We start from the raw sequence: 20,469 nt of genomic DNA on the forward strand, positions 1-20,469 counted from the left end.
GGTTAATTTCTTTGAAAAATGACACTATGAGTTTGTTTAATTGTAATTGAATTTTAAATAATTACTATTATTAAAAATATATTTTTTTTATTCTATTTCAGGTGATAAATCTAGTTTTCGTTACCGAAATTTAAGTAGATAGTATTAAATATACTCAATTCATTCCATATCCATATATTCATTTATTTTTTACACAGATTTTTAGAAATATTAGTATTGTATTGAGATAGAGTAGAAATAAAGGTAAAAAGACTAAATTAAAATTATTAGTATTGTATAATATAAATATAATGATATTTGTGTAATATATTGTAAATTGAAATGATATTTGTAATGTTGGACAGATGGTACAATTACTAAAAAAAAAAAAAAACTGATACTTTGTTATGAGACGGACCAAAATGAAAAAAATATATAGATTGTTAAGGGATGTGATAGGAGAAAAAATTGAAAAGTTTTATTTGAATGATGTGATGAATAAAATGTAGTATATATTTATTAAAAATTGATTATTATAACAAAATACCCTCCCCGTCCAAACAAAAAAAGTATACATATTTTTATCTTGAATGGTTCAATTATAAAATAATTATTTTATTAAATACCTCATTTTTTTTTTGCACAAATACTCGTATTTTACTATCGGCATAATTACTTTTATACCAAAAAATAAAACAAATTTGTCTTTTACATTACTTTAACTATCCACTAATTTTCTTTAAAAAAATTGCCCACCAAAAGTAAATATATACTTTGTTGCTGGACGGGAGAGGTATATTATATTATAATATTATTTGAAAAATTCAATTCTAATACTTAGGGTTTGTTTCTTTAACCCAAATCCCAGATTTTTACTATTTTGACTCTGCGTTTTTCGAAAAAAATATTTTTTTTTTTCACAAAATATTTTATCGGACATTATTTTAATACCAAAATCAAACAAAAATTTTCCAAACTACGTCAAAAGAAACATACCCTTACTATAATCAATCAAACCTAAAAATCATTGTTGAGATATATTACTCCATCCGTTATCAAATTTTATTATCATTTGAACGGATACAAATTTTAAGAAAAATAAATAAAAATATATTTTTTTTCTTTTATAGTTTACTAAAAAGAAAACTTTTTATGGTCATGCTAAATAAAAAAGGGTTTTAAAGCTTTGAAGTTTTGAAAATTTGAGAATAATAAAGTATATTTAATTTACATTTTGTGTTAAAAAAAATTCAATTAAATATATATTTTTATATAATATATTAAATAAAATTTAATTTTTCATTCAAAATATCAAATTAATACATTTATATTCCATCAAATCATTATTTTAGTTTCAAAATTTTATTATTTAAAATGAAAAAAACAAACAAACACACTATAAATGTAAATAGATAATAATAATGATGATGATGATAGAAAATTTCAATATTATATAATAAAAATATATATCAAAATATTTGATATCATTTTTAAAAAATTTCAAAATTTCAAAAGCTTCTATTTATAACAGTCGAACAAGCCTTATTTTTGGACCAATTATAAAAATGATTGATCATACTAGTACTCCGTCTGTCCCACATAATTTGTCCATATTTTCTATTTTCGTCCGTCCCACATAATTTGTTCTTTTTCTTTTAGAAAATTAATTATACACTTTAATCATATTTTAAAATTTAAAATTTAATTTTTTTTAATTTTAATTAAACTATTTAGTTATTTTAATCTTAATCTATAATTATTTTTACTAATATATTTCTTAATTACTTACTAATTATACTTTATCTAAATTCCCGTATCTACGGTAATACACCCATATTACATAGGAAGAGGGAGTATTAGTTATTATTACAAATATTTTGGGGATATTTGATTGTAATTGAAATGAAAAGTTGACTTAAATTTTTGATTAAATAATATTTTTTAATTGAAAATTATATATAATGTTTATTTTAATATGAAAGAGTAAAATAAAAAAACTAAAATTTATAATTTATTATATTAAAAAAAAAAATATTTAAATATTCATTAAACTGCCAACAGGAGATGTAGAGGTCCACCTAATACAATATGAGATTATTTGATGAATCACATGTTAATTAGGTGTTTTTTTTTTTTTTTTTTTTTTTTTTTTTTTAAACTAGGTACATTGATGTAGATATTTTTGAAAATTTAAACATTATTTATTTTTAGTGTATATATATTTTAAAATTTACTCAATTTTGTTTTCATTCATTTGAAATTGGACAAGGGAAATAGCATGAAATATATATTTTTATAAAATGTTATTCTCCCTCAATCCAAAAACTATAGTTTTAATTGGGTTGAGATTTAAGGAATATTGATATTATATTGGTAATTGGTAAAAAATATGGATAAAATTTTTTTTTGCCTTTGTTAGTATATTAATATAAAAAATAGTGGTAATTTATGTAATAAAAATGAAAAAATATGGGTAGTTTTGAGACGGACAAAAATAGTAAACAAGATTGTTGTATTGAGACGGATGAATAGAGTATTAAATATAATATTTTGTTATTTAAAAAATTTTCAAAAGTTATATTTAAACATAAACACATAACATGCATATACAGTTGAAAAGCTATCAATAGACTAATAAATATAATAAATTTATTTTCAATAGAGAAAAATATGAATAATATGACACACATTTTAAATACGACTATAATATAATCTAATTTATTTTTAATAAGATCAAACATTAATTTTTACTTTAACTAAGGTGATTTATCCGTCAATTTTTTCACTTATCACCTTAAAAATAAATAAATAAATAAATAAATTATACTTTAATATTTTGAAAAATTGAAATTCAAATTAATTTATTATTTTAAATATATTTAAAGAATCAAACTTTATTATATAATAATATTTTATATATTATTAATTCAAATTTATTATTAATTTTATGATTCAAAAAAGAATCAAACTTTTTATTTAATAATATTTTGACATTATATTTTGTAAAAAAATAATAATATATTTTTATTACGAAATTACAACCAAACACAATATGAATTAAATTAAAGATCAAGACAAAATGTAAATTAGAATAATTATTATTATGACTGTGTATTGTTATATAATTTTGTTATTAAAAAAATATACTACTTCTTCCGTCTCATGTAATATGAGTGTATTATTGTAGACAAGGAAATTTAGGTAAAGTATAATTAGTAAGTAATTAAGAAGTGTATTAATAAAAATAATTATTATTTAGTAAAAATAATTATTAATTAAGATTAAGATAATTAAATAGTTTAATTAAAATTAAGAAAATTATAAAATTTAAAATTTAAAATGCGATTAAAGTGCATAATTATATTTCCAAAAATAGAAAGGACAAGTTATGTGGGACGGACGAAAATAGAAAATAAGGACAAATTATGTGGGTCGGAGGGAGTAACATTTAGCATTTCTTACAAAATATTAAATACAAAATGTGTTTGTTTAATATTTTAATTTAATTTGAGGTATATATATATATATTAATATACAATATAAAAAATCGTGTCAGTAATACAAAAATACTATCTACCATGTTTTACTATTTTCATTTATATTACTAAAAAATACATATATATGTTATAGTAACCACAATCACACACTAATTCTAAAATATTTTTATTTTTTACGTAAATTATAAATATATTGAAGTAGTATGCATATACATAAAGAACAATGGACAAACAAATAAAAAATTATTTTACATCTGCTAACAAATAAAATATTATTCTCTCCGTCCCATAACAAAGTATCAATTTTTCTATTTTAGTCCGTCCCATAACAAAATATCTATTTCATTTTTTAGTAACTGTATTTTCTACATACCGTTACAAATACCCTTACAACTTACAGTATATTATGTCATTATTTTTATGTCACACATACTAATAAGGTTATTTTAGTCATTTCCACTTTATTCCTACTATATCCCAATATAATACTAATATTTTTAAAATTACGTGCAAAAAACAAATGGATACTTAGTTTCGGAGAAGGAGGAAATATTATTTTTTAATTTATTACAAAAATATATAAGAATATATTTATTTAGGCGTATTCAGTCAGTTACAGGGAGTAAAATTGATAAATTTTTAATTTGAATTAAATTAAAATTAATATAAAAACTTTGGTCAAAATTGGGAAAAACAAAATATTTATATTAATTATTATTCCGCTTCGATGTGCTTCGAGATTGGAAAAAAAATTATAAGAAATTAAATTGAGTTTTGATATATAAGGCTTGGCTATATTCAACTATAGATTTTATTTTTGTCAGATATATAATATAATTTTTTATTTAGTCACAATATTTTATAGTATAATTTTATAAATTTAAAATATATCATCCAACATTTTATTTTTTTTACATATTATTTTACAACTAAATGTCATTTTTCTAAAAAAAGAATTATATATTGTAAACTTATTTTAATTTTCTTTAATTTATACATTTTTAAATTTTAATGAGTTTAATTAGCTATTTTAATTTACAATTATTTTTATTTTATGACAATTATTTTCACTAATATATTTTTAATTATTTACTAGTTATATCTCTTCTAAATTTTAATATCTACAATAATGATGACACTATATCCGAGACGAATGGAGTATTAAATAATATTTCATCAGTCCATTAAACTTAGTCCACTAGGTCCGACAGAAAGATTAAAAAAAATGAATATTTTATTAAAAAAAGGATAAATAATTGGAGGTATTTTTGAAAATTTAGTTAGATTTTAAAGTAAATTAAAGATAAATATAATAAAAATCAGTGGTATTTGTTGTAAATAAATGTTAAATGAAGGGTAATAATCAAATGTTAATTTGTTGATTTTGCCAAAATTAGTAGTGAAATAAATTTAACGACAAACTAAAAAATGAGAATAAATTTGGCAAGGTAAAAAGTTTAATTTTATATGATTTATATTATGTTAAAATTTATAATTATATATAGTATATTTTTTAATAAATTAAAATATTTGTTTAATATTAATTTGTTTAATAAAATAAAACAAAATTTGTATTTATATATTCTAAGATTTAAATTAATAAAATATTCAATATTTAATATTAGTATAAAAAAATGTTTTGAATGAGTTCATGTAGGAGGTTTAAAATTTTATTAATATTTATAGTTGTTAAATATATTTAAAATTATTAATTTTGTAAAAAAACAAAAAAAAAATCTTTTTATTCAAGACAATTAAAAAAATAAAAATCATCTATGGTGAAGGGAGGGAGTATAAAATTAAAACGTGATAAATAATATAAATTAGAAAAATAATTTATATACATATATAATACTATCATATATATTTATATATATGTGTCATATATCATACTCCCTCCGTCCCACATACAATGTCTGCTATACTGTAGACACGGTCTTTTATGAGGGGTGTAATTAGTAGATAATTAAGAATGGATTAGTGAAAATAATTATTCAATAATATAAATAATTATAAATTAAGATTAAGATAACTAATTAGTTTAATTAAAGTTTTAAAAAAATAAAATTTAAAAAGTTTAAAATGAGATTAAAGTGTGTAATCATTTTCCAAAATAGGAAAGTGAAATAGTATGTGGGACGGATAGAAACGGCAACGCGGACATGGTATGTGGAACGGGTGGAGTATTTTAATAGAAATACATGACAAAGCAAAATGTATACTTAAACAATGTGAATATCACATTTTTCATTTTTTTTATTTTATTTTTAAAATATGCTATGGCGCATCTGCATGGTGTGGAGATGTAAAGATGCGTCCATTTAGGTCGTGTTTGTTCGGGGATTTGGATTTTGAGTTGAGATTTGAATAGTAAAAATTTTGAATTTGAATAATTATATGATGTGATATTTTGGATGTAAAATTGATTTTTAGTATAATATAAAAAATGAAAAATAAGTGTTTGATTTCATATTTTTGAGGAAAAAATTGGATGAATAGTAAATTTAAAATCCAATCCCCAAACAAAGACACCCTTAGGTTATACTTAGTTTGTAAATATTTATAACTTAGATAGGTTTTGTCACAATTTTTTCAGAATTATATATATATTTGAGAATAACATGAATTCATCATTTTAATTCTTTAATCCAATATTTTATTAAAAATTTAAAAATTTAAAAATATATTTTTGGTAAAAAATATATTCATTCCGTACCACTTAAATTTATTTTATTGAATAAAATGTCAAGTCTTTTCGTGAATATTAACTTCTTCTTCTATTTCACCTTACTCTCATATCTAGTCTTAAGTAAACGCCGAAGACTTGGTACAATATGATTAAAGCTTGTTTTAGTCGTTAAAGATTCAAGAAATGCCCAAAAACGAACACACTTTGTTTATAAAAGTGACGAAACGAGGTGAATGTTTAATAGTAAGTCTCTATGTTGATGATTTAATCTGTACGAGAAATTATACAACTACATTCAAAAATTTTAAACGTTCAATGACGGGTGGATTTGACATGTCTGATTTAAAAATAATTAAATACTTTTTCAGAATTGAAGTTATACAAGATGATTGGAGAATCTTCGTTGATAGCATACATATGCAGAGGAAGTGTTGGTTCATTTTCGAATAAAAAACAATAATGTGGTTCCAACCCTTGTAATGTCAAAATCAAGACTTTCGAATATTTCGTAAGGAATGATCTGGTGGTGTAAAGATGAATTTGTAATCGTGAGATCATGAGTTTAAATTCCGACACCTTCAGGTCTTGTCTGTTACACATAGTTCGCTGTGATTTGCTTGTCATATCTAGTTTGCACGTTATTTGATTCATTCGGGAGTTTACCCTGAACGCATTATCAGATAGCAATTATGGATTCCCGTACTTATGAATATACAATTGTTGAAGCTTTTCTTTGTACATATCAATTTTTTTTTCTACTTCACATTGCTCTCACTAAATTTACATGTATGTACATATATATATATACTATTATATTAAATTAAAAAAATGACAATATATATATTTATTAAATAATTATTTTTCTTAAAAATATCACATTATATATTTCGATTTTATTTATAATATTATATTAATAATTATTTTAATTTTAATTTTTTTATTTTTAAACCTTAAAATTTCAAAAAAATAAAAATAAATAATAATAATAGTATATAATAGTGGATGGAGCCCACATATATATGTGTTTTTTTTTTTTTTTTAAAAAAAACCACAAAATTCCACCTAAATCAATGCAAATATAAATAGAACTCGCTTCTTATAAAAAATATATATTTATTTTGTTTTTTTAGAAGAAAATAAGTTTATTTTTTATTACAAAAGATATATATATTCCTTCCCTCCTATAAAGTCATATTGTTTTATTTTTAAATTTATAAAAATAGTACTCCTTCCGTCTCACATACCATGTCCACGTTGCCCTTTCTGTCCGTCCCACATTCTATGTCACTTTTCTTTTATGAAAAATGATTACACACTTTAATCTCATTTTAAATTTTTAATTTATTTTTTTATTTTAATTAAAGTAATTAGTTATCTTAATTTTAATTTATAATTATTTATATTATACCATAATTATTTTCACTAATATATTCTTAATTATTTATTAATTATACCACTCCTAAAATATCGTGTCTACAGTGTTAGACACAGTATATTGGACGGAGTGAGTATAATTTTATTGGGCGAAAAAAATATTATTTTTAATTTGTTTTACTACTAAAAGATAAAAATGCACACCATGTTAAAAGTTGTATCAAAAGTAAATGTTTCCTTTCATATAATTTGACCTTATTTTCTATTTTGACATGTCTCACATAATTTTTTATTTTATTTTTTAAAATATGATTATACACTTTAATTATATTTTAAATTTTAAATTTTTTATATTGTATATATTTGTTAATTTTAATTAAACTATTTAATTATCTTAATCTATAATCATTTTTATTGTACAATAATTATTTTTATTAATATATTTATTAATTATTTATTTATTATATTTTATCTAAATTATCGTATCTATAGTAATAGACTTATATTATATCGAACGAGGGAAGTAATTTTTTTTTTCAATGTAAGATTAAATATTACTTTTTCCTACTAAGGTATGTGGATTAATATAAATACTGTTAGAAGTATAATTAATAAATAATTAATAATATATTAATAACAATAACTATTATATAATATATATTTATAAGTTAAAATTATGGGTTACTATAGATATTAGAAGAAGTATAATTAATAAATAATTTAAAATATATTAATAAAAATAATTATTATATAATATATATTTATAAGTTAAAATTAAATTCACTAATTAATTTAATTAAATTTTTTTAAAAAATATAAATTAAAAATATTAAAATAAAATTTAGATATAGTACATAATTTTTAAAATAATATTCTCTCCGTCCAAATTAATTTGTCCCAATTAGGTGGCACGTAGGTTTAGATATTATGTAATTAGTAATTATTCAGAAGTATATTAGTAAAAATAATTATAAATTAATACTAAACTAATTAAATAAAAAAATTATAAATTATAAATTTTAAAATATAATTAAAGTGTATATATTAAAAATAAAACAATTTATGTAAAATAGACAGATAAAAATAATAGACAAATTAAACTCAACGAAAGGAAGAACATGTCATACCAAGGGTGTGTTTGTTTGAGGTTGGAATTTTGGGGTGAAATTTGAATAGTAAAAATTTTGAATTTGAATAGTATATAAATAAAAATTGATGTAATATTTTGAATGTAAAATTAGTTTTTTATATAATATAAAAAATAAAAAATAAAAATTAATTTTATATTTTTGAAAATAATATTTAGTAAGAATATTGAAAATGCAGTCAAATCCCTCGAACAAATACACCCCAGGCAGACAGTAGAAGAACCGAGAGAGCAATAAAATAAACATAAGACAGCGGTGTCTAATGCAAACACGTCCGCGCTGAGCATTACCGACATCACATTAACTGATTAACATATCCTTAAAATTTTCAAATAAATTTAATGACGTGTATTACAACGATTTATGGATAATAATATTCATTCAAATTTTCCAGAATTTCAAAATATTTATTTCTGGAGCGTGGGACCCGCGGACGAGTCCGGGCCCGCTCCAAGCTGTATTTTTCTTCCATGTTTGGAAACGGAAAGCCACCTGTACTGTCCCCATCCCTAATCCCTAATTTCTTCAATTTCCCAATTCCAAAATTCCATCTCCTTCTCCATCGTCTTCCTCGTCATCCGCCTCTGTAAATCCATCCAAAAATTGAATCCTACACGTTAGAAAGGAGGGTGGGGGAAATCATGACACCTCTGTTCCGGATCATCTCCCTCCATCATCACCACCCTCTCCCAGTCCCCACGCCCAATTTCATCATGCCCAAAACCCTCCTCTTCTTCCCCAATTAACCCTAATTTCCCAACCCCCCCTGTTTTACTGAAGTTCTTCGTGGAATTTGAGGAACAGTGTTTGAATTCTGTTGATGATTCACCTTTTCGGCTTTTCCCCACCCCCCCGCATTCCATACCTCACCCACTCCACCCCCCCTCCCTCAATCATACCCTATACGTGCTCCCCTGTTGTACAGCTGATCCAACCCCACTCTCGCTCTTTTCGATTTTCAATTTTTCGTTTTTGACTGCTGTTATTTTCGTTCTATTGCCTTTTCGTGCTTAAATTAGGGTTTCCTCATTTCTTCTAGTTGCTGCCTTTGTTCTTGTTGATTTTATTTTTTTAAAAAAAGAAAAAAAAAAAAAGAAAAAAAATGGTGTTGTTGGGCTCTGTTTCTCCCTCTTCTTGATCTCTGTAGTTTCGTGATTTCTCATTCTTCTCTTTGTAAATTCAAATTCGAATTCGTTCACTCACTGTTTCCCTATTCACACAGAGATAGAGAAATATAATATATATATATATAGATAGATATATATAATCTACAGAAAAAAAAAGGGGATTTGATGGCTTTCCAATCGCTTTCAGCCGTCGCTAGGGTTTTTCGAAGGTTTTCCTGTTAAAATGTTACGTTCTCTCCATTGGATCGACTTTCGTATAACTTGAATCGCCGATCCATCTGCTGTACTCGTTTCTCAGAAACCCTTGATTTTCTTCTCTATTTCCTCCCCCTTCTTTTCGTAGAAGCTTCGATATTTATAAGTTGTGTTTCTAGCGAGCTTTCATGGCGTATCAGCAGCAGCAGCCGCCGCCGTTGCCCGGGCCGAGCTCGGCCGGCTCCGGCGGATTCCAGTACGTGAATTCGCCATTCGGGGACACCACTTTCACCAAGGTTTTTGTCGGAGGTTTGGCTTGGGAGACGCAGAGTGAGACTATGCGCCACTATTTCGAGCAATTCGGGGAGATTCTCGAGGCCGTCGTCATCACTGACAAGAACACTGGCCGATCCAAAGGATATGGTTTTGTGAGCACTTGTTAACTTGATTGAGAATTTCCGCCATTGATTTATGATTTCCTCTTTAGTTTATATATTAGGGTTCCTGCCAACTTTTGTGAACTAATGCTGCTTGTCTTGTGGATGAATCTGTTTTCAGTTCCCATTTGTTTGTGAAATGCAATTTTTAGTAGTTAAATATACATGAGATTGAAATGAGGATGGTTGAATGACTTTGATCCCGAAATGGTGTTTGTGTGGAGGGTTTTAGGTGACTTTCCGGGATCCCGAATCTGCCAGGAGGGCTTGCGCCGATCCTACGCCGATTATTGATGGTAGAAGAGCCAATTGCAATTTGGCGTCGCTTGGCAGGCCTCGTCCGGCATTTCCTTTTGGTAATTATGATATGCCCTCTCGATTGCTCGTTAAATTTTATGCTCAATCATGATGTTCTTTTCGTTAATTTACCACAATGTACTTTGTTCATGATGTGAATTCGGAAAAAATGATGTTAGTGAGTTCTTGGAAGATTCTCCACTTTTATTAATGGAACGGATTCTTGGCGTAAAGGGTTCTACCAATATTGAAAACCTAGGAATGGTTGAAAGTATTTGTTCTTTGAACATTTGTTCTGTAAGACGAGCTCTTTTTTGATTATGGTATATACGTAAGACGAGCATAACCAAATGTTCTTTTCGTATGCTTACAGGTCGCCTCAGAACTCCGACACCTAACCTCGGAGGCATGCCAACTGCTAGAGGTGCTTATATCGGGAATTTCGGCTATCAGCAACCTCTTAGCTATGGATTCCAACAAGGCTTGATGTATTCTCCATACGGGTGAGCCATGATATTGGCGGGTTTTAGTTGTTTTTGTACCATTTTTCATTCGGTTGAATTTCATCGTCATTTTGTTACAACGAAATGTTTATAGCCCTGTGAATGTATGTAGGTATGCTGCATACAGTCCCGAGTACGCTTATTCTCAGGTCAGTGAAACGTTTTCTATTAAATAGACGGCAAACTGGTAATCATTTTTAACAGTCGGTAGTTGTTTTTGTTGTGTAGGGCCTTTACAGTCCCTACGGAAATCAGCAATACCTTCAGATTTACGGTGTTCCCGGGGCGGTTAACACATCTATGTATTCTTATAATCAGCTGAGCCAGGGCGTTCCCGGAAGCCATGGCTACACTGCATTGCCCGGGTACACAATGCCCGGTCATCAGATAGTCCAGTTTGGCGGACCTGGCGTTAATGCACTGACAACCACCTCTGTTCCGGCTCTTCCGGCGCCGTATCCCGCAGGTGAAAAATTTTGGTTTTTTTACACATCTTGGACGCACGAATGTTGCACCCATATTACACTACCGTCGTGCTTTATTTGCACTTCCCGTCTGCTATTTGGCACAAAAATGATTCTTTTCGCCGATTTTAGCTTGACGTTTGATCCATAACTTGTCTTTTTTCTTTAAATACTCTAATCTATAATTTCCCGTCTGCTGTTTTGCACAAAAATGATTATTTTCGCCAATTTTAGCTTCACGCCTGATCCATAAACCATCTTTTTTCTTTAAATACTCTAATCTCTAATTTCCCGCCTGCTGTTTTGCACAAAAATGATTCTTTTCGCCGATTTTAGCTTGACGTTTGATCCGTAAATCGTCTTTTTTCTTTAAATACTCTAATCTATAATTTCCCATCTGCTGTTTTGCACAAAAATGATTATTTTCGCCACTTTTAGCTTCACGTTTGATCCGTAAATCGCCTTTTTTCTCTAAATACTCTAATCTATAATTTCCTGTCTGCTGTTTTGCACAGAAATGATTCTTTTCGCCAATTTTAGCTTGACGCTTGATCCGTAAATTGTCTTTTTTCTTTAATTACTCTAATCTATAATTCTTCATAGCAGGCGCAGCTCCAATTCCACAACAGCCGCAATTCATGCTACCCGTGCATTCTCCTCAATTCATGCCGGGCAGCGGTTCTGACCAAAATGCCGGGTGAGGGTTTGATCTAGGTATGTTTCAGCCTTCAGTTTTCCCGTTTATATTTCTTTTAATGCCTCGAGATTGTAATAAATCGAACGAAACCAATGTATACTATACCATCCAAAATTTCAGGTTCCCTTAGATTGCAGCAGGACTAAGAACAGTGGTACTGCCACTCGATTGGCGGGCTTCAAATCTAGCCTTGCAAATTATTCGTTTTGCATTCTAGAGGTAAATCTCGGGTTTCAGCTCTCCTCGGCCCGACCTGTTTTGATTATTTTTCCTTAATTTTTACTTTAACTCCTTGCGCAGGTCTTACACCGTGAGTCTCGCTCACCAGAGAAGTTTATTAACGTCCGAGTCCCTCCTGATGGTTCGAGGGAGGGAACTAAGACGTAAACGAGGGTGTGTGCATTGCTCATCCTCGACTTTCATGTACGTATAAAAAAGAAAGAAAAAAAAAAAAGAAGAAAAACACGTGTATATACGCTCTGCCAACCTTCTGGATGGCTGGAAGAGCGTCGCATCACTCGCCTGTCTTGTGGCCGGAGAGGTATTCTGGCCTCTAGATTTAAAAAAAAAAAAATCGAAAATCTGTGTAAATGGTAGAATCAAGATATGATTCTTTTATCTGTTCTATAGACGGGAGTCGAGTCGAAACCCCAACATTCTGGGTAATAGATAGATAGATAGATAGATCTAAGTTGCTCTGGTGTCGATCATGTCGTGTTGCATCCTGCATTGTATTTAAAAGTCGGGTCAGCATCTTCGTCGTCGGGTCTTTGTGCATAATAATCCGATTTTAGGGTTCGTATTTTAGTCGAACGATTGCTTGTAGTATCTATTAATATAGAGCCTCGCTTCAAGATATGAAAGAAAGCTCGAGTCTTTGTTAGGAAAGACATTTTCTTTTATCTATTTTTATCGCGATTATTCTTTGTCAATGGCATTTTGTATGTATCGTTGCCGGGCTTTGATGTCAAAGCGTCGATTTGTGTTGTTGTGTTAGGCTTGTTTTGAGCACTCGTATTTTCGATGATTTTTTGGGTCTCGTATGGACATTTTAAGTTACTTGATGGCAAAATTATAACCCGATATCTGTTTACATTGGTACTTTTAGAATATTTATTACTATTCATCGTCAATAATTTTTACAAAATTTGGCATCAAATAATAATTTTTTATTGTTGTCAAATTTTTGACGGAGCCAAAAATAGTTCAAAAGAAAATGTTAAAATTCTCGAACATGTTACGATTATTTAGAGTCGTTGTACGCTCCGCTGAAGAGATTGTACCCCAGTGGTGTGTACATATTGAGAACTTGCTGAGTTGCTAGTTAAAAAAAAAAACCTAAAAATGGCGACTGATGATACGACTCAGCCAAAACCCTCGCCGGAGATCCCTTCCACCGTTTCCACAGCTCCGACGGCAGACGTTCCGCCTTCTGCCCCCACAGCCACCGTCGCTGAGTCCTCCGCCACCACCGTCGCTGCATCGTCCGCCGCCACCGTTGCTGCGTCGTCCGCCGCCACCGTTGCTGTATTGTCCGCCGGTACAGTCGCGGCATCTGCCCCTACCACCGTTGCTGCATCGTCGACCGCCACCGTTTCTACTACGGCTACGGCTACGGCTACGGCTACGGCTACGGCTACGGCTACGGCTACCCCAAACCCAACCCCAACCGCAACCGCAACCCCAGCCGCCGCCACCACCACCTCTTCGGCTACCGTTGCTAGTCGTCCTCCCGAACCCGACGCCGACGTCATTCACATCCCGACATATTCTCGTGGGGGGATTTTTCTATCGAATTTTCATAAAGAGGTTGATTTTGATATAATATCCTCTAATCGTTGCGTTGATTTATTTAGGGTGGTTTTCGTGGAACGGAATTCATGAATGCGAGGCTAGGTTCGTGCCAGAGTTCTTTGACGGCAGGTCGCCCTCGAAGAACCCTAAGGTTTATAAGTACTACAGGAATTCGATCATACGGCGCTTCCGCGAGAATCCTAACCGGAAGATTACTTTCACGGAGGTGCGGAAAGCAATTGTCGGTGACGTTGGATCCATTCGGAGGGTTTTCGATTTCCTCGAAGCTTGGGGGTTGATTAATTATTCCGGCTCTACTCAGAAGCCTCAGCTGAAATGGGAAGATAAGGAGACCAAGTCCGCCGCGCACGGCGGCGATGGGGCGGATGTTGTTGTTCCAAAGAAGAGGATATGCAGTGCGTGCAAGGCTCTTTGCACCATTGCCTGCTTTGCCGCTGATAAGGTGTGATTTTACTTCCAAATTTCTTACTCAATGAAGCAGTTGGTTATCATTTATGCATCCTGTAAAAAAATTGTAGATTGAGTTTCTTAGCAATCACCATAAGCTAGTTAGCGATAATGTCGCGATTTCGATTGATCTTTGGCCAAGCATCTGTTTCTTTATTTGCCTCTTTAATTGTGTTGCAGCATGACATGACTCTCTGTGCAAGATGCTTCGTTCGGGGGGCTTATCGGGTGGGCATGAATTCATCGGATTTTAAGCGAGTTGAGATTACGGATGAGGGGAAGACAGATTGGAGTGATAAAGAGACGTTGCAACTTCTTGAAGCTATAATGCACTATGGGGATGATTGGAAGAAAGTGGCAGAGCATGTTGGTGGGAGAACTGGGAAGGAATGTGTTGCACGATTCATAAAGCTTCCGTTTGGCCAGCAGTTTGCCGGTCCTCCAGAATCCAGTGAGCCGGATGTAGAGTTAGGTATGCAAAATGTTGCGACGCCGGCAAAAAGGATACGGCTCTCACCTCTTGCTGATGCAAGTAACCCAATAATGGCGCAGGTAGCTAATACTTTCATTCTTCTGAAATAACTACTCCCTCCATCCACGAATTATAAGTTTTTTTGAGCTGGATATGAGTTTTATTGAATATAGTATTATATTGTTGATTGTGACATTAAGTAAGATATTTTTGAAAAGCATATGAGTGAGTTAATGAAATGCGAAAAGTTTTGGAATAAATTGAGTGTGTAAAGGTTGTAGCATGTTTATTGATAAGTATAATGTTAAATTGTATAAATTAAAGAGTATGTAATAATTTTTATTTTTTTATATTTTTGCTATAGATGAAAATTGTATTTTGTGTTTTTAAAAGAAAAGACATGTTTGGTAGATGGAGTGAGTATTATTTATGGTCTTTTAGATAGATATATTTGGATTGTTTCCCGTAGATGCTGAAAGTAGCATCAGTTTATGCAAATCCTATCGATTTCGCGTAGAATTTAAAACTGAAATAGTTGCCTTTTCCTTTCCTTTTGATGTGTTATAACAAGTATGCATGTGGGGTTTTTAATGAATATGTGGACAGGCTGCTTTTCTCTCTACATTGGTGGGAGTAGATGTTGCTGAAGTGGCTGCGAGAGCTGCAGTAACTGCTTTGTCAGATTTTGGTGATAAAAAGCAACCAGGTAATGATTCTTTTCTTTTTATTATTATTATTATTGTTATTTTTTTGGTTGATGGATTAGCTTTATACATCTCATGGATTCGTAATTTGGGCATGCTGAAGTTGCATACAGTGGCTTTCATAATGTGCCCGAGCTTATAAAAAATGATGCCTAGAAGCAATAAATTTTGGAAAAATATTGAGTGAGGAGATATCCCTGCTATGATCTTTTGCACGGAAGCTGTTAACATTGCCAATCTTCCAAATGTAAATTGCCTTAATAATTAATGGTAACTTCACAAGTGGTTAGCATATGCGAAACGGAAAGACAATGCTCATATGTCTCATTAATTTGCCTTCTTTATGAATTTTTTTTTTTTAATTTTTTTTCTGAATTTTATAATGAAGAAGTATATTTAATTCAGGAATTGAATGAGGATAAGAATTACGACTGTTAATCCACGGGAGAGTGGTTAAAATTGATTTCCTTTCGTATTTCAAAAAATAATCGTAACTTCATATTTTGAAGAGGGACGAGATGCTACATGATCTGCTTTACTTTAGCTGATTGAAATCTGCGAAATTACTATTTGTGAGCCAGGTAGCTGATGAAAACATTGAAGACAAGCCCTTTAAACTGTGATAAAATTAGCAAATAGCAGTAGGTGCATACCAATCTGAATTTGCTGTCTTTGGAAAGCAACGTAATTGTTGATAAAAGCTATTCGTTTCTCAAATTTCCTAGGATTGGTACTTTGTGTCTAAATAGTAGGCTAATATACTTCGTCAAGTTGAGTTAAAAGCTAATGGTCCCGGCTATGAAGGGATTTGAAGCCAAATATATATTTTGTAGATTTACTAGCACTAGGGAAGAAATGGTTAGAAGGCATTTGGTGAGAGGGTATTGGGATTGGAAATTTGGAATCATCACCAGAATTTAGGAATCCGCTAAACTTGAATTATGGATTCATTAACCGGTAGAATGTTGTTACTTGTGTTCTATGGTGTTTTAAATTTGAATTTATTGAAGAAAGAAATTTTTTATAGAATTTAGACATTGAAAATGATGTTTTGTTTGGGAATTTAATCAATTTATTTATTTATTACTATAATTTGCATAATGCAAAGAAGTGTGTTGAAAACATGAGTAAACAAACCGATATGAAATCCAAGGATTCGAGTTAAAATATCCACGGGTTAATAACAATTGAGAGCTCCAAGGTGTTTTCTTGAATTGAAAAAGTAAGAAACATGAAGGTCGGCCTGGCCTGGCTTCCCATTTTATCCAGGTACCAATGGCGAATCTGATACTGCCCCTAATGGCACTATCCCGGATTCAATCGAAGAACCTCTCGCTGAAGCGAAGTTGCAGCTGAATAAGGAAGAAGAGGAGCTGGAGGAAGCAATTTCTGGAATCGCCACCCAGGTCGAACTGCTTTGAAATTGCAATGTCAATTATTTCAATTTATGGAAGTATATTATTAACCATCGGGCATAATGGCGGCAGATAAAAGAGATAGAAGACAAGATTCACAACTTTGAGGAATCCGAGTTGCATATGGAGAGAAAATATCAAAACCTGGAACAACTTCAGAACCGGCTCTTCATTGATCAACTTGCGCTTGTGTTTCACAAGAATGAGTTGCCTAAACGTACCAGGGGAGGCTATCAAGAGTGAATCAATCTTTCGCTCTCACTGCTTAATCCTTTGTTGCAGATTATTTGGCTCGTTTGAGTCGAAACAAAGCTACTCGCTATCCCGGCATATCCAGGCTTTGAGCTGTGTCGACGATTAGATGAATCCTTATCCTTCAGTTGAAGGAGACTGCCGTTGGCTGAATTTGTGCTTACTCACTACTCAGGTTCGATTTTTACGAGGTTTTACTTACAGGCATAGGTGTGTGTGTGTGACTATGTTAGAAGTGGTGATGGAAATGTTTGTATTGTATCGATAATGTGTCTGGATTTTATTTTATAATCATACTAAAAGTGCGATGCTAATTAGTCCTAATCAAGCATATTGATAAAATATAGACTACAACACATTTGTTGAATTAGTACCACATGTGTTGTTGGTTTGTATCTTATGTATATGTTGTCTTTAACATATATCTTGCGTTAAGATCAGTGATATGTATTAGACCATTTGCATCGAACAAAGAGATTATAAATTTATTTCTATTTCCACGTCATTATCTCTTATTTTCATCTCAATCAAAAATTATAATCGATTATATGTTTCTTTCTATTTCTGCATTATCATTTCTTTCTTTCATCTCCACCAAAAATTATACTTCGGTCCGTTCAATTTACTATTTCTAAGTTGGCGTTTTTGTCCGTCTCACATTTTATGTCATATGATTTTTTTAAAAGTAAATTTAATAAAAAATACTACTTTTGTCCGGCTATAAGGACATCATTTACTTTTTGCATGTTCAGAATATTAATTATTATATAAAATGTATTACAAATTAAGAAAAAAAAACTTCAATTAGTGTCGTGCGACTCGAAGTGGGGGGAGTATCATATAGTGACATTTTTGCTCCAGTTTTTCGGTCATAGTCAGTCTCATGTGTGCGAGCTCCTGTCCTGTTCGGCAGAGAGATGGACATAATATAAAAATATAATAAATATTATAAATAAATACAAAAAAAAGAGTGAGGAGCTTTTGATGAGTCGTTCTTTGCAGCAATTTAAAATATTCTTTTTTATAAAATTTAATAATGCCACAATAGATGACAATTAGGAAACATGGAGTTTCTTTCAAATAGAAAAACCACCGATACCATGTTTTTTTTAGAACTTTTATATTATATAAATCTCATAAAATATTATATTTAAATTATTATTAAAGTAAATTATCAAATTACAAATATAATAAAAATTACAATAATATTTTCTTTATACATTGTATATATATATTTTTTTATATTTTTTAATTTCTATTTTATCAAACAAAAAAATATCAATATTCTCTAGTATATACCAAACTCACCATAAGACTATATAGTTTATAAAATAAGTAGAAACTCTTTTATTATTTTATCCTTGACAATATCAACAAGCACAACAACAATAATAATAATAATAATAATAATAATAATATAATTAATTTATAGTATATTATAGTTAAATTGAATCATCCAATTAACACGATAATTGGAACGACATATTATGAAAAATGTTATAAATTAAAATTTAACATTAATTTAGATATAATTTTAATTCTTCTTTTTTAAAATATTAATAAACACTATCAAAAATTCAAAAATAGCCTATGTAAACAAAGAAGCTCTATTTTACACAATGTTTTTAGAAATTTGATATTATTCATTATTTTTTAAAAAAATATTACATCTAATATATTTGTATTACACCAAAATATTGTAGTAAATATTTTACTTTTATTTTTTCCTATTTTTAGATTTTTAAAATTTCAAAACTTCCCAAAACTTGTCTAAATCAAGGTGCATTTGGTAAAAGTTGACATTTAATTAATTGTTTGAATTCAAATACCAGTTAATATCAACTGTTTATAGATAAATACTCATTCAATCACGCAAATATGTACTCATTTGACTATAAAAGGGAATAATAATTGTTAATTTTTTTATTTTTTTTATAGTAAAAAAGTGGAATAATTTTTTACTTAAAAAATGAAATGAGAATATTTTTCAATGACAACCGAAAAATAAAAGTGAGCATTTGAACGACGGAGGAAGTATTAATTAAGAACATTTATATTATTTTTTAAAATATTCAATTTTATTCATTTTAATTTAGAATTTTTGAAAATTTTTATTATTAATTATTAAAAATTATAAAAATAAAAAGAGCCATGGTGGAACTGGGGCTAGGAAAGAACGCTTCTAACGATGAAAGCTCGAGCCGCCGCCAAGGATCAAGCTAGGCGGATCCGGCGCCATGCACTTTAGGAATTCCTTAGGACAGTGGAAAGAGATTTGAGATTCCGTAAGTAACTCAGTGCCTTTTATAAAATATTTATTTTTACTTTTTTTATATTTAAGAAAAATATTTTTATTGAAAATAATAATAATATTTTATTAAAAATTGTGTAGAATATAAAATAATACAATTTTATATACTCCTCCGTCCCGCAAGAAGGTTGCCATTTAGTTTTTACATTATAATTTACTTAACATTATAAGAATAATTTACTCATTTGTATATGTATTATAAGAGACTAATAAACATATTTTTGTTTTTTTTTTCTTAATCTGTATTATGTATTGATATCATAATTAATATTCAAATATCAATCCACAAAAAAGCCAATGACAACTTTCTTGCTGGATGAAGGGAATATATATATTTATTATGTTAATTATGGACTAATTTATTAATTTACTCTCCTTTATTTATTTTAAAATAAAATTTATAAATATTACTCAATCCGTCATATATCTATCTATTCGTTTACATTTTATAAAAAAATCAAATTAATCTTATTAGCATTGTATGATATAAAAGTAATGGTATTTGTGTAAATTAGAAGAGTATTTGTAATGTTAAGTATATATTACAATTACTAAAAAAAAATGCATACTTTGTTACGAGAAGAACCTGGAAAAATAAATAGATTGTTAAGGGATGTATGAAATATGAATTTATGTTTTCAATTTT

General features: G+C 29.3%; 1 protein-coding gene and 1 pseudogene across 1 annotated transcript; both read left to right on the forward strand.

Annotated features, from left to right (window-relative positions):
- Positions 1-9,176: 9,176 nt before the first annotated feature.
- Positions 9,177-12,911, forward strand: LOC127242534 (uncharacterized; annotated as a pseudogene).
- A 242-nt stretch (positions 12,912-13,153) lies between these two features.
- LOC127242533 (SWI/SNF complex subunit SWI3B) lies at positions 13,154-18,017 on the forward strand. The gene is made up of 6 exons (XM_051262091.1): positions 13,154-14,181; positions 14,264-14,664; positions 14,850-15,221; positions 15,748-15,847; positions 17,115-17,251; positions 17,333-18,017. The coding sequence occupies exons 1-6, from the start codon at positions 13,752-13,754 to the stop codon at positions 17,501-17,503; spliced, it is 1,611 nt and encodes a 536-aa protein (XP_051118048.1). The 5' UTR covers positions 13,154-13,751; the 3' UTR covers positions 17,504-18,017.
- The last annotated feature ends 2,452 nt before the right edge of the window (positions 18,018-20,469 follow it).

This window comes from Andrographis paniculata, unplaced genomic scaffold (genome assembly GCF_009805555.1).
Source record: "Andrographis paniculata isolate CXL003 unplaced genomic scaffold, ASM980555v1 Contig87END, whole genome shotgun sequence".
In the NCBI taxonomy this organism is placed as follows: domain Eukaryota; kingdom Viridiplantae; phylum Streptophyta; class Magnoliopsida; order Lamiales; family Acanthaceae; genus Andrographis; species Andrographis paniculata.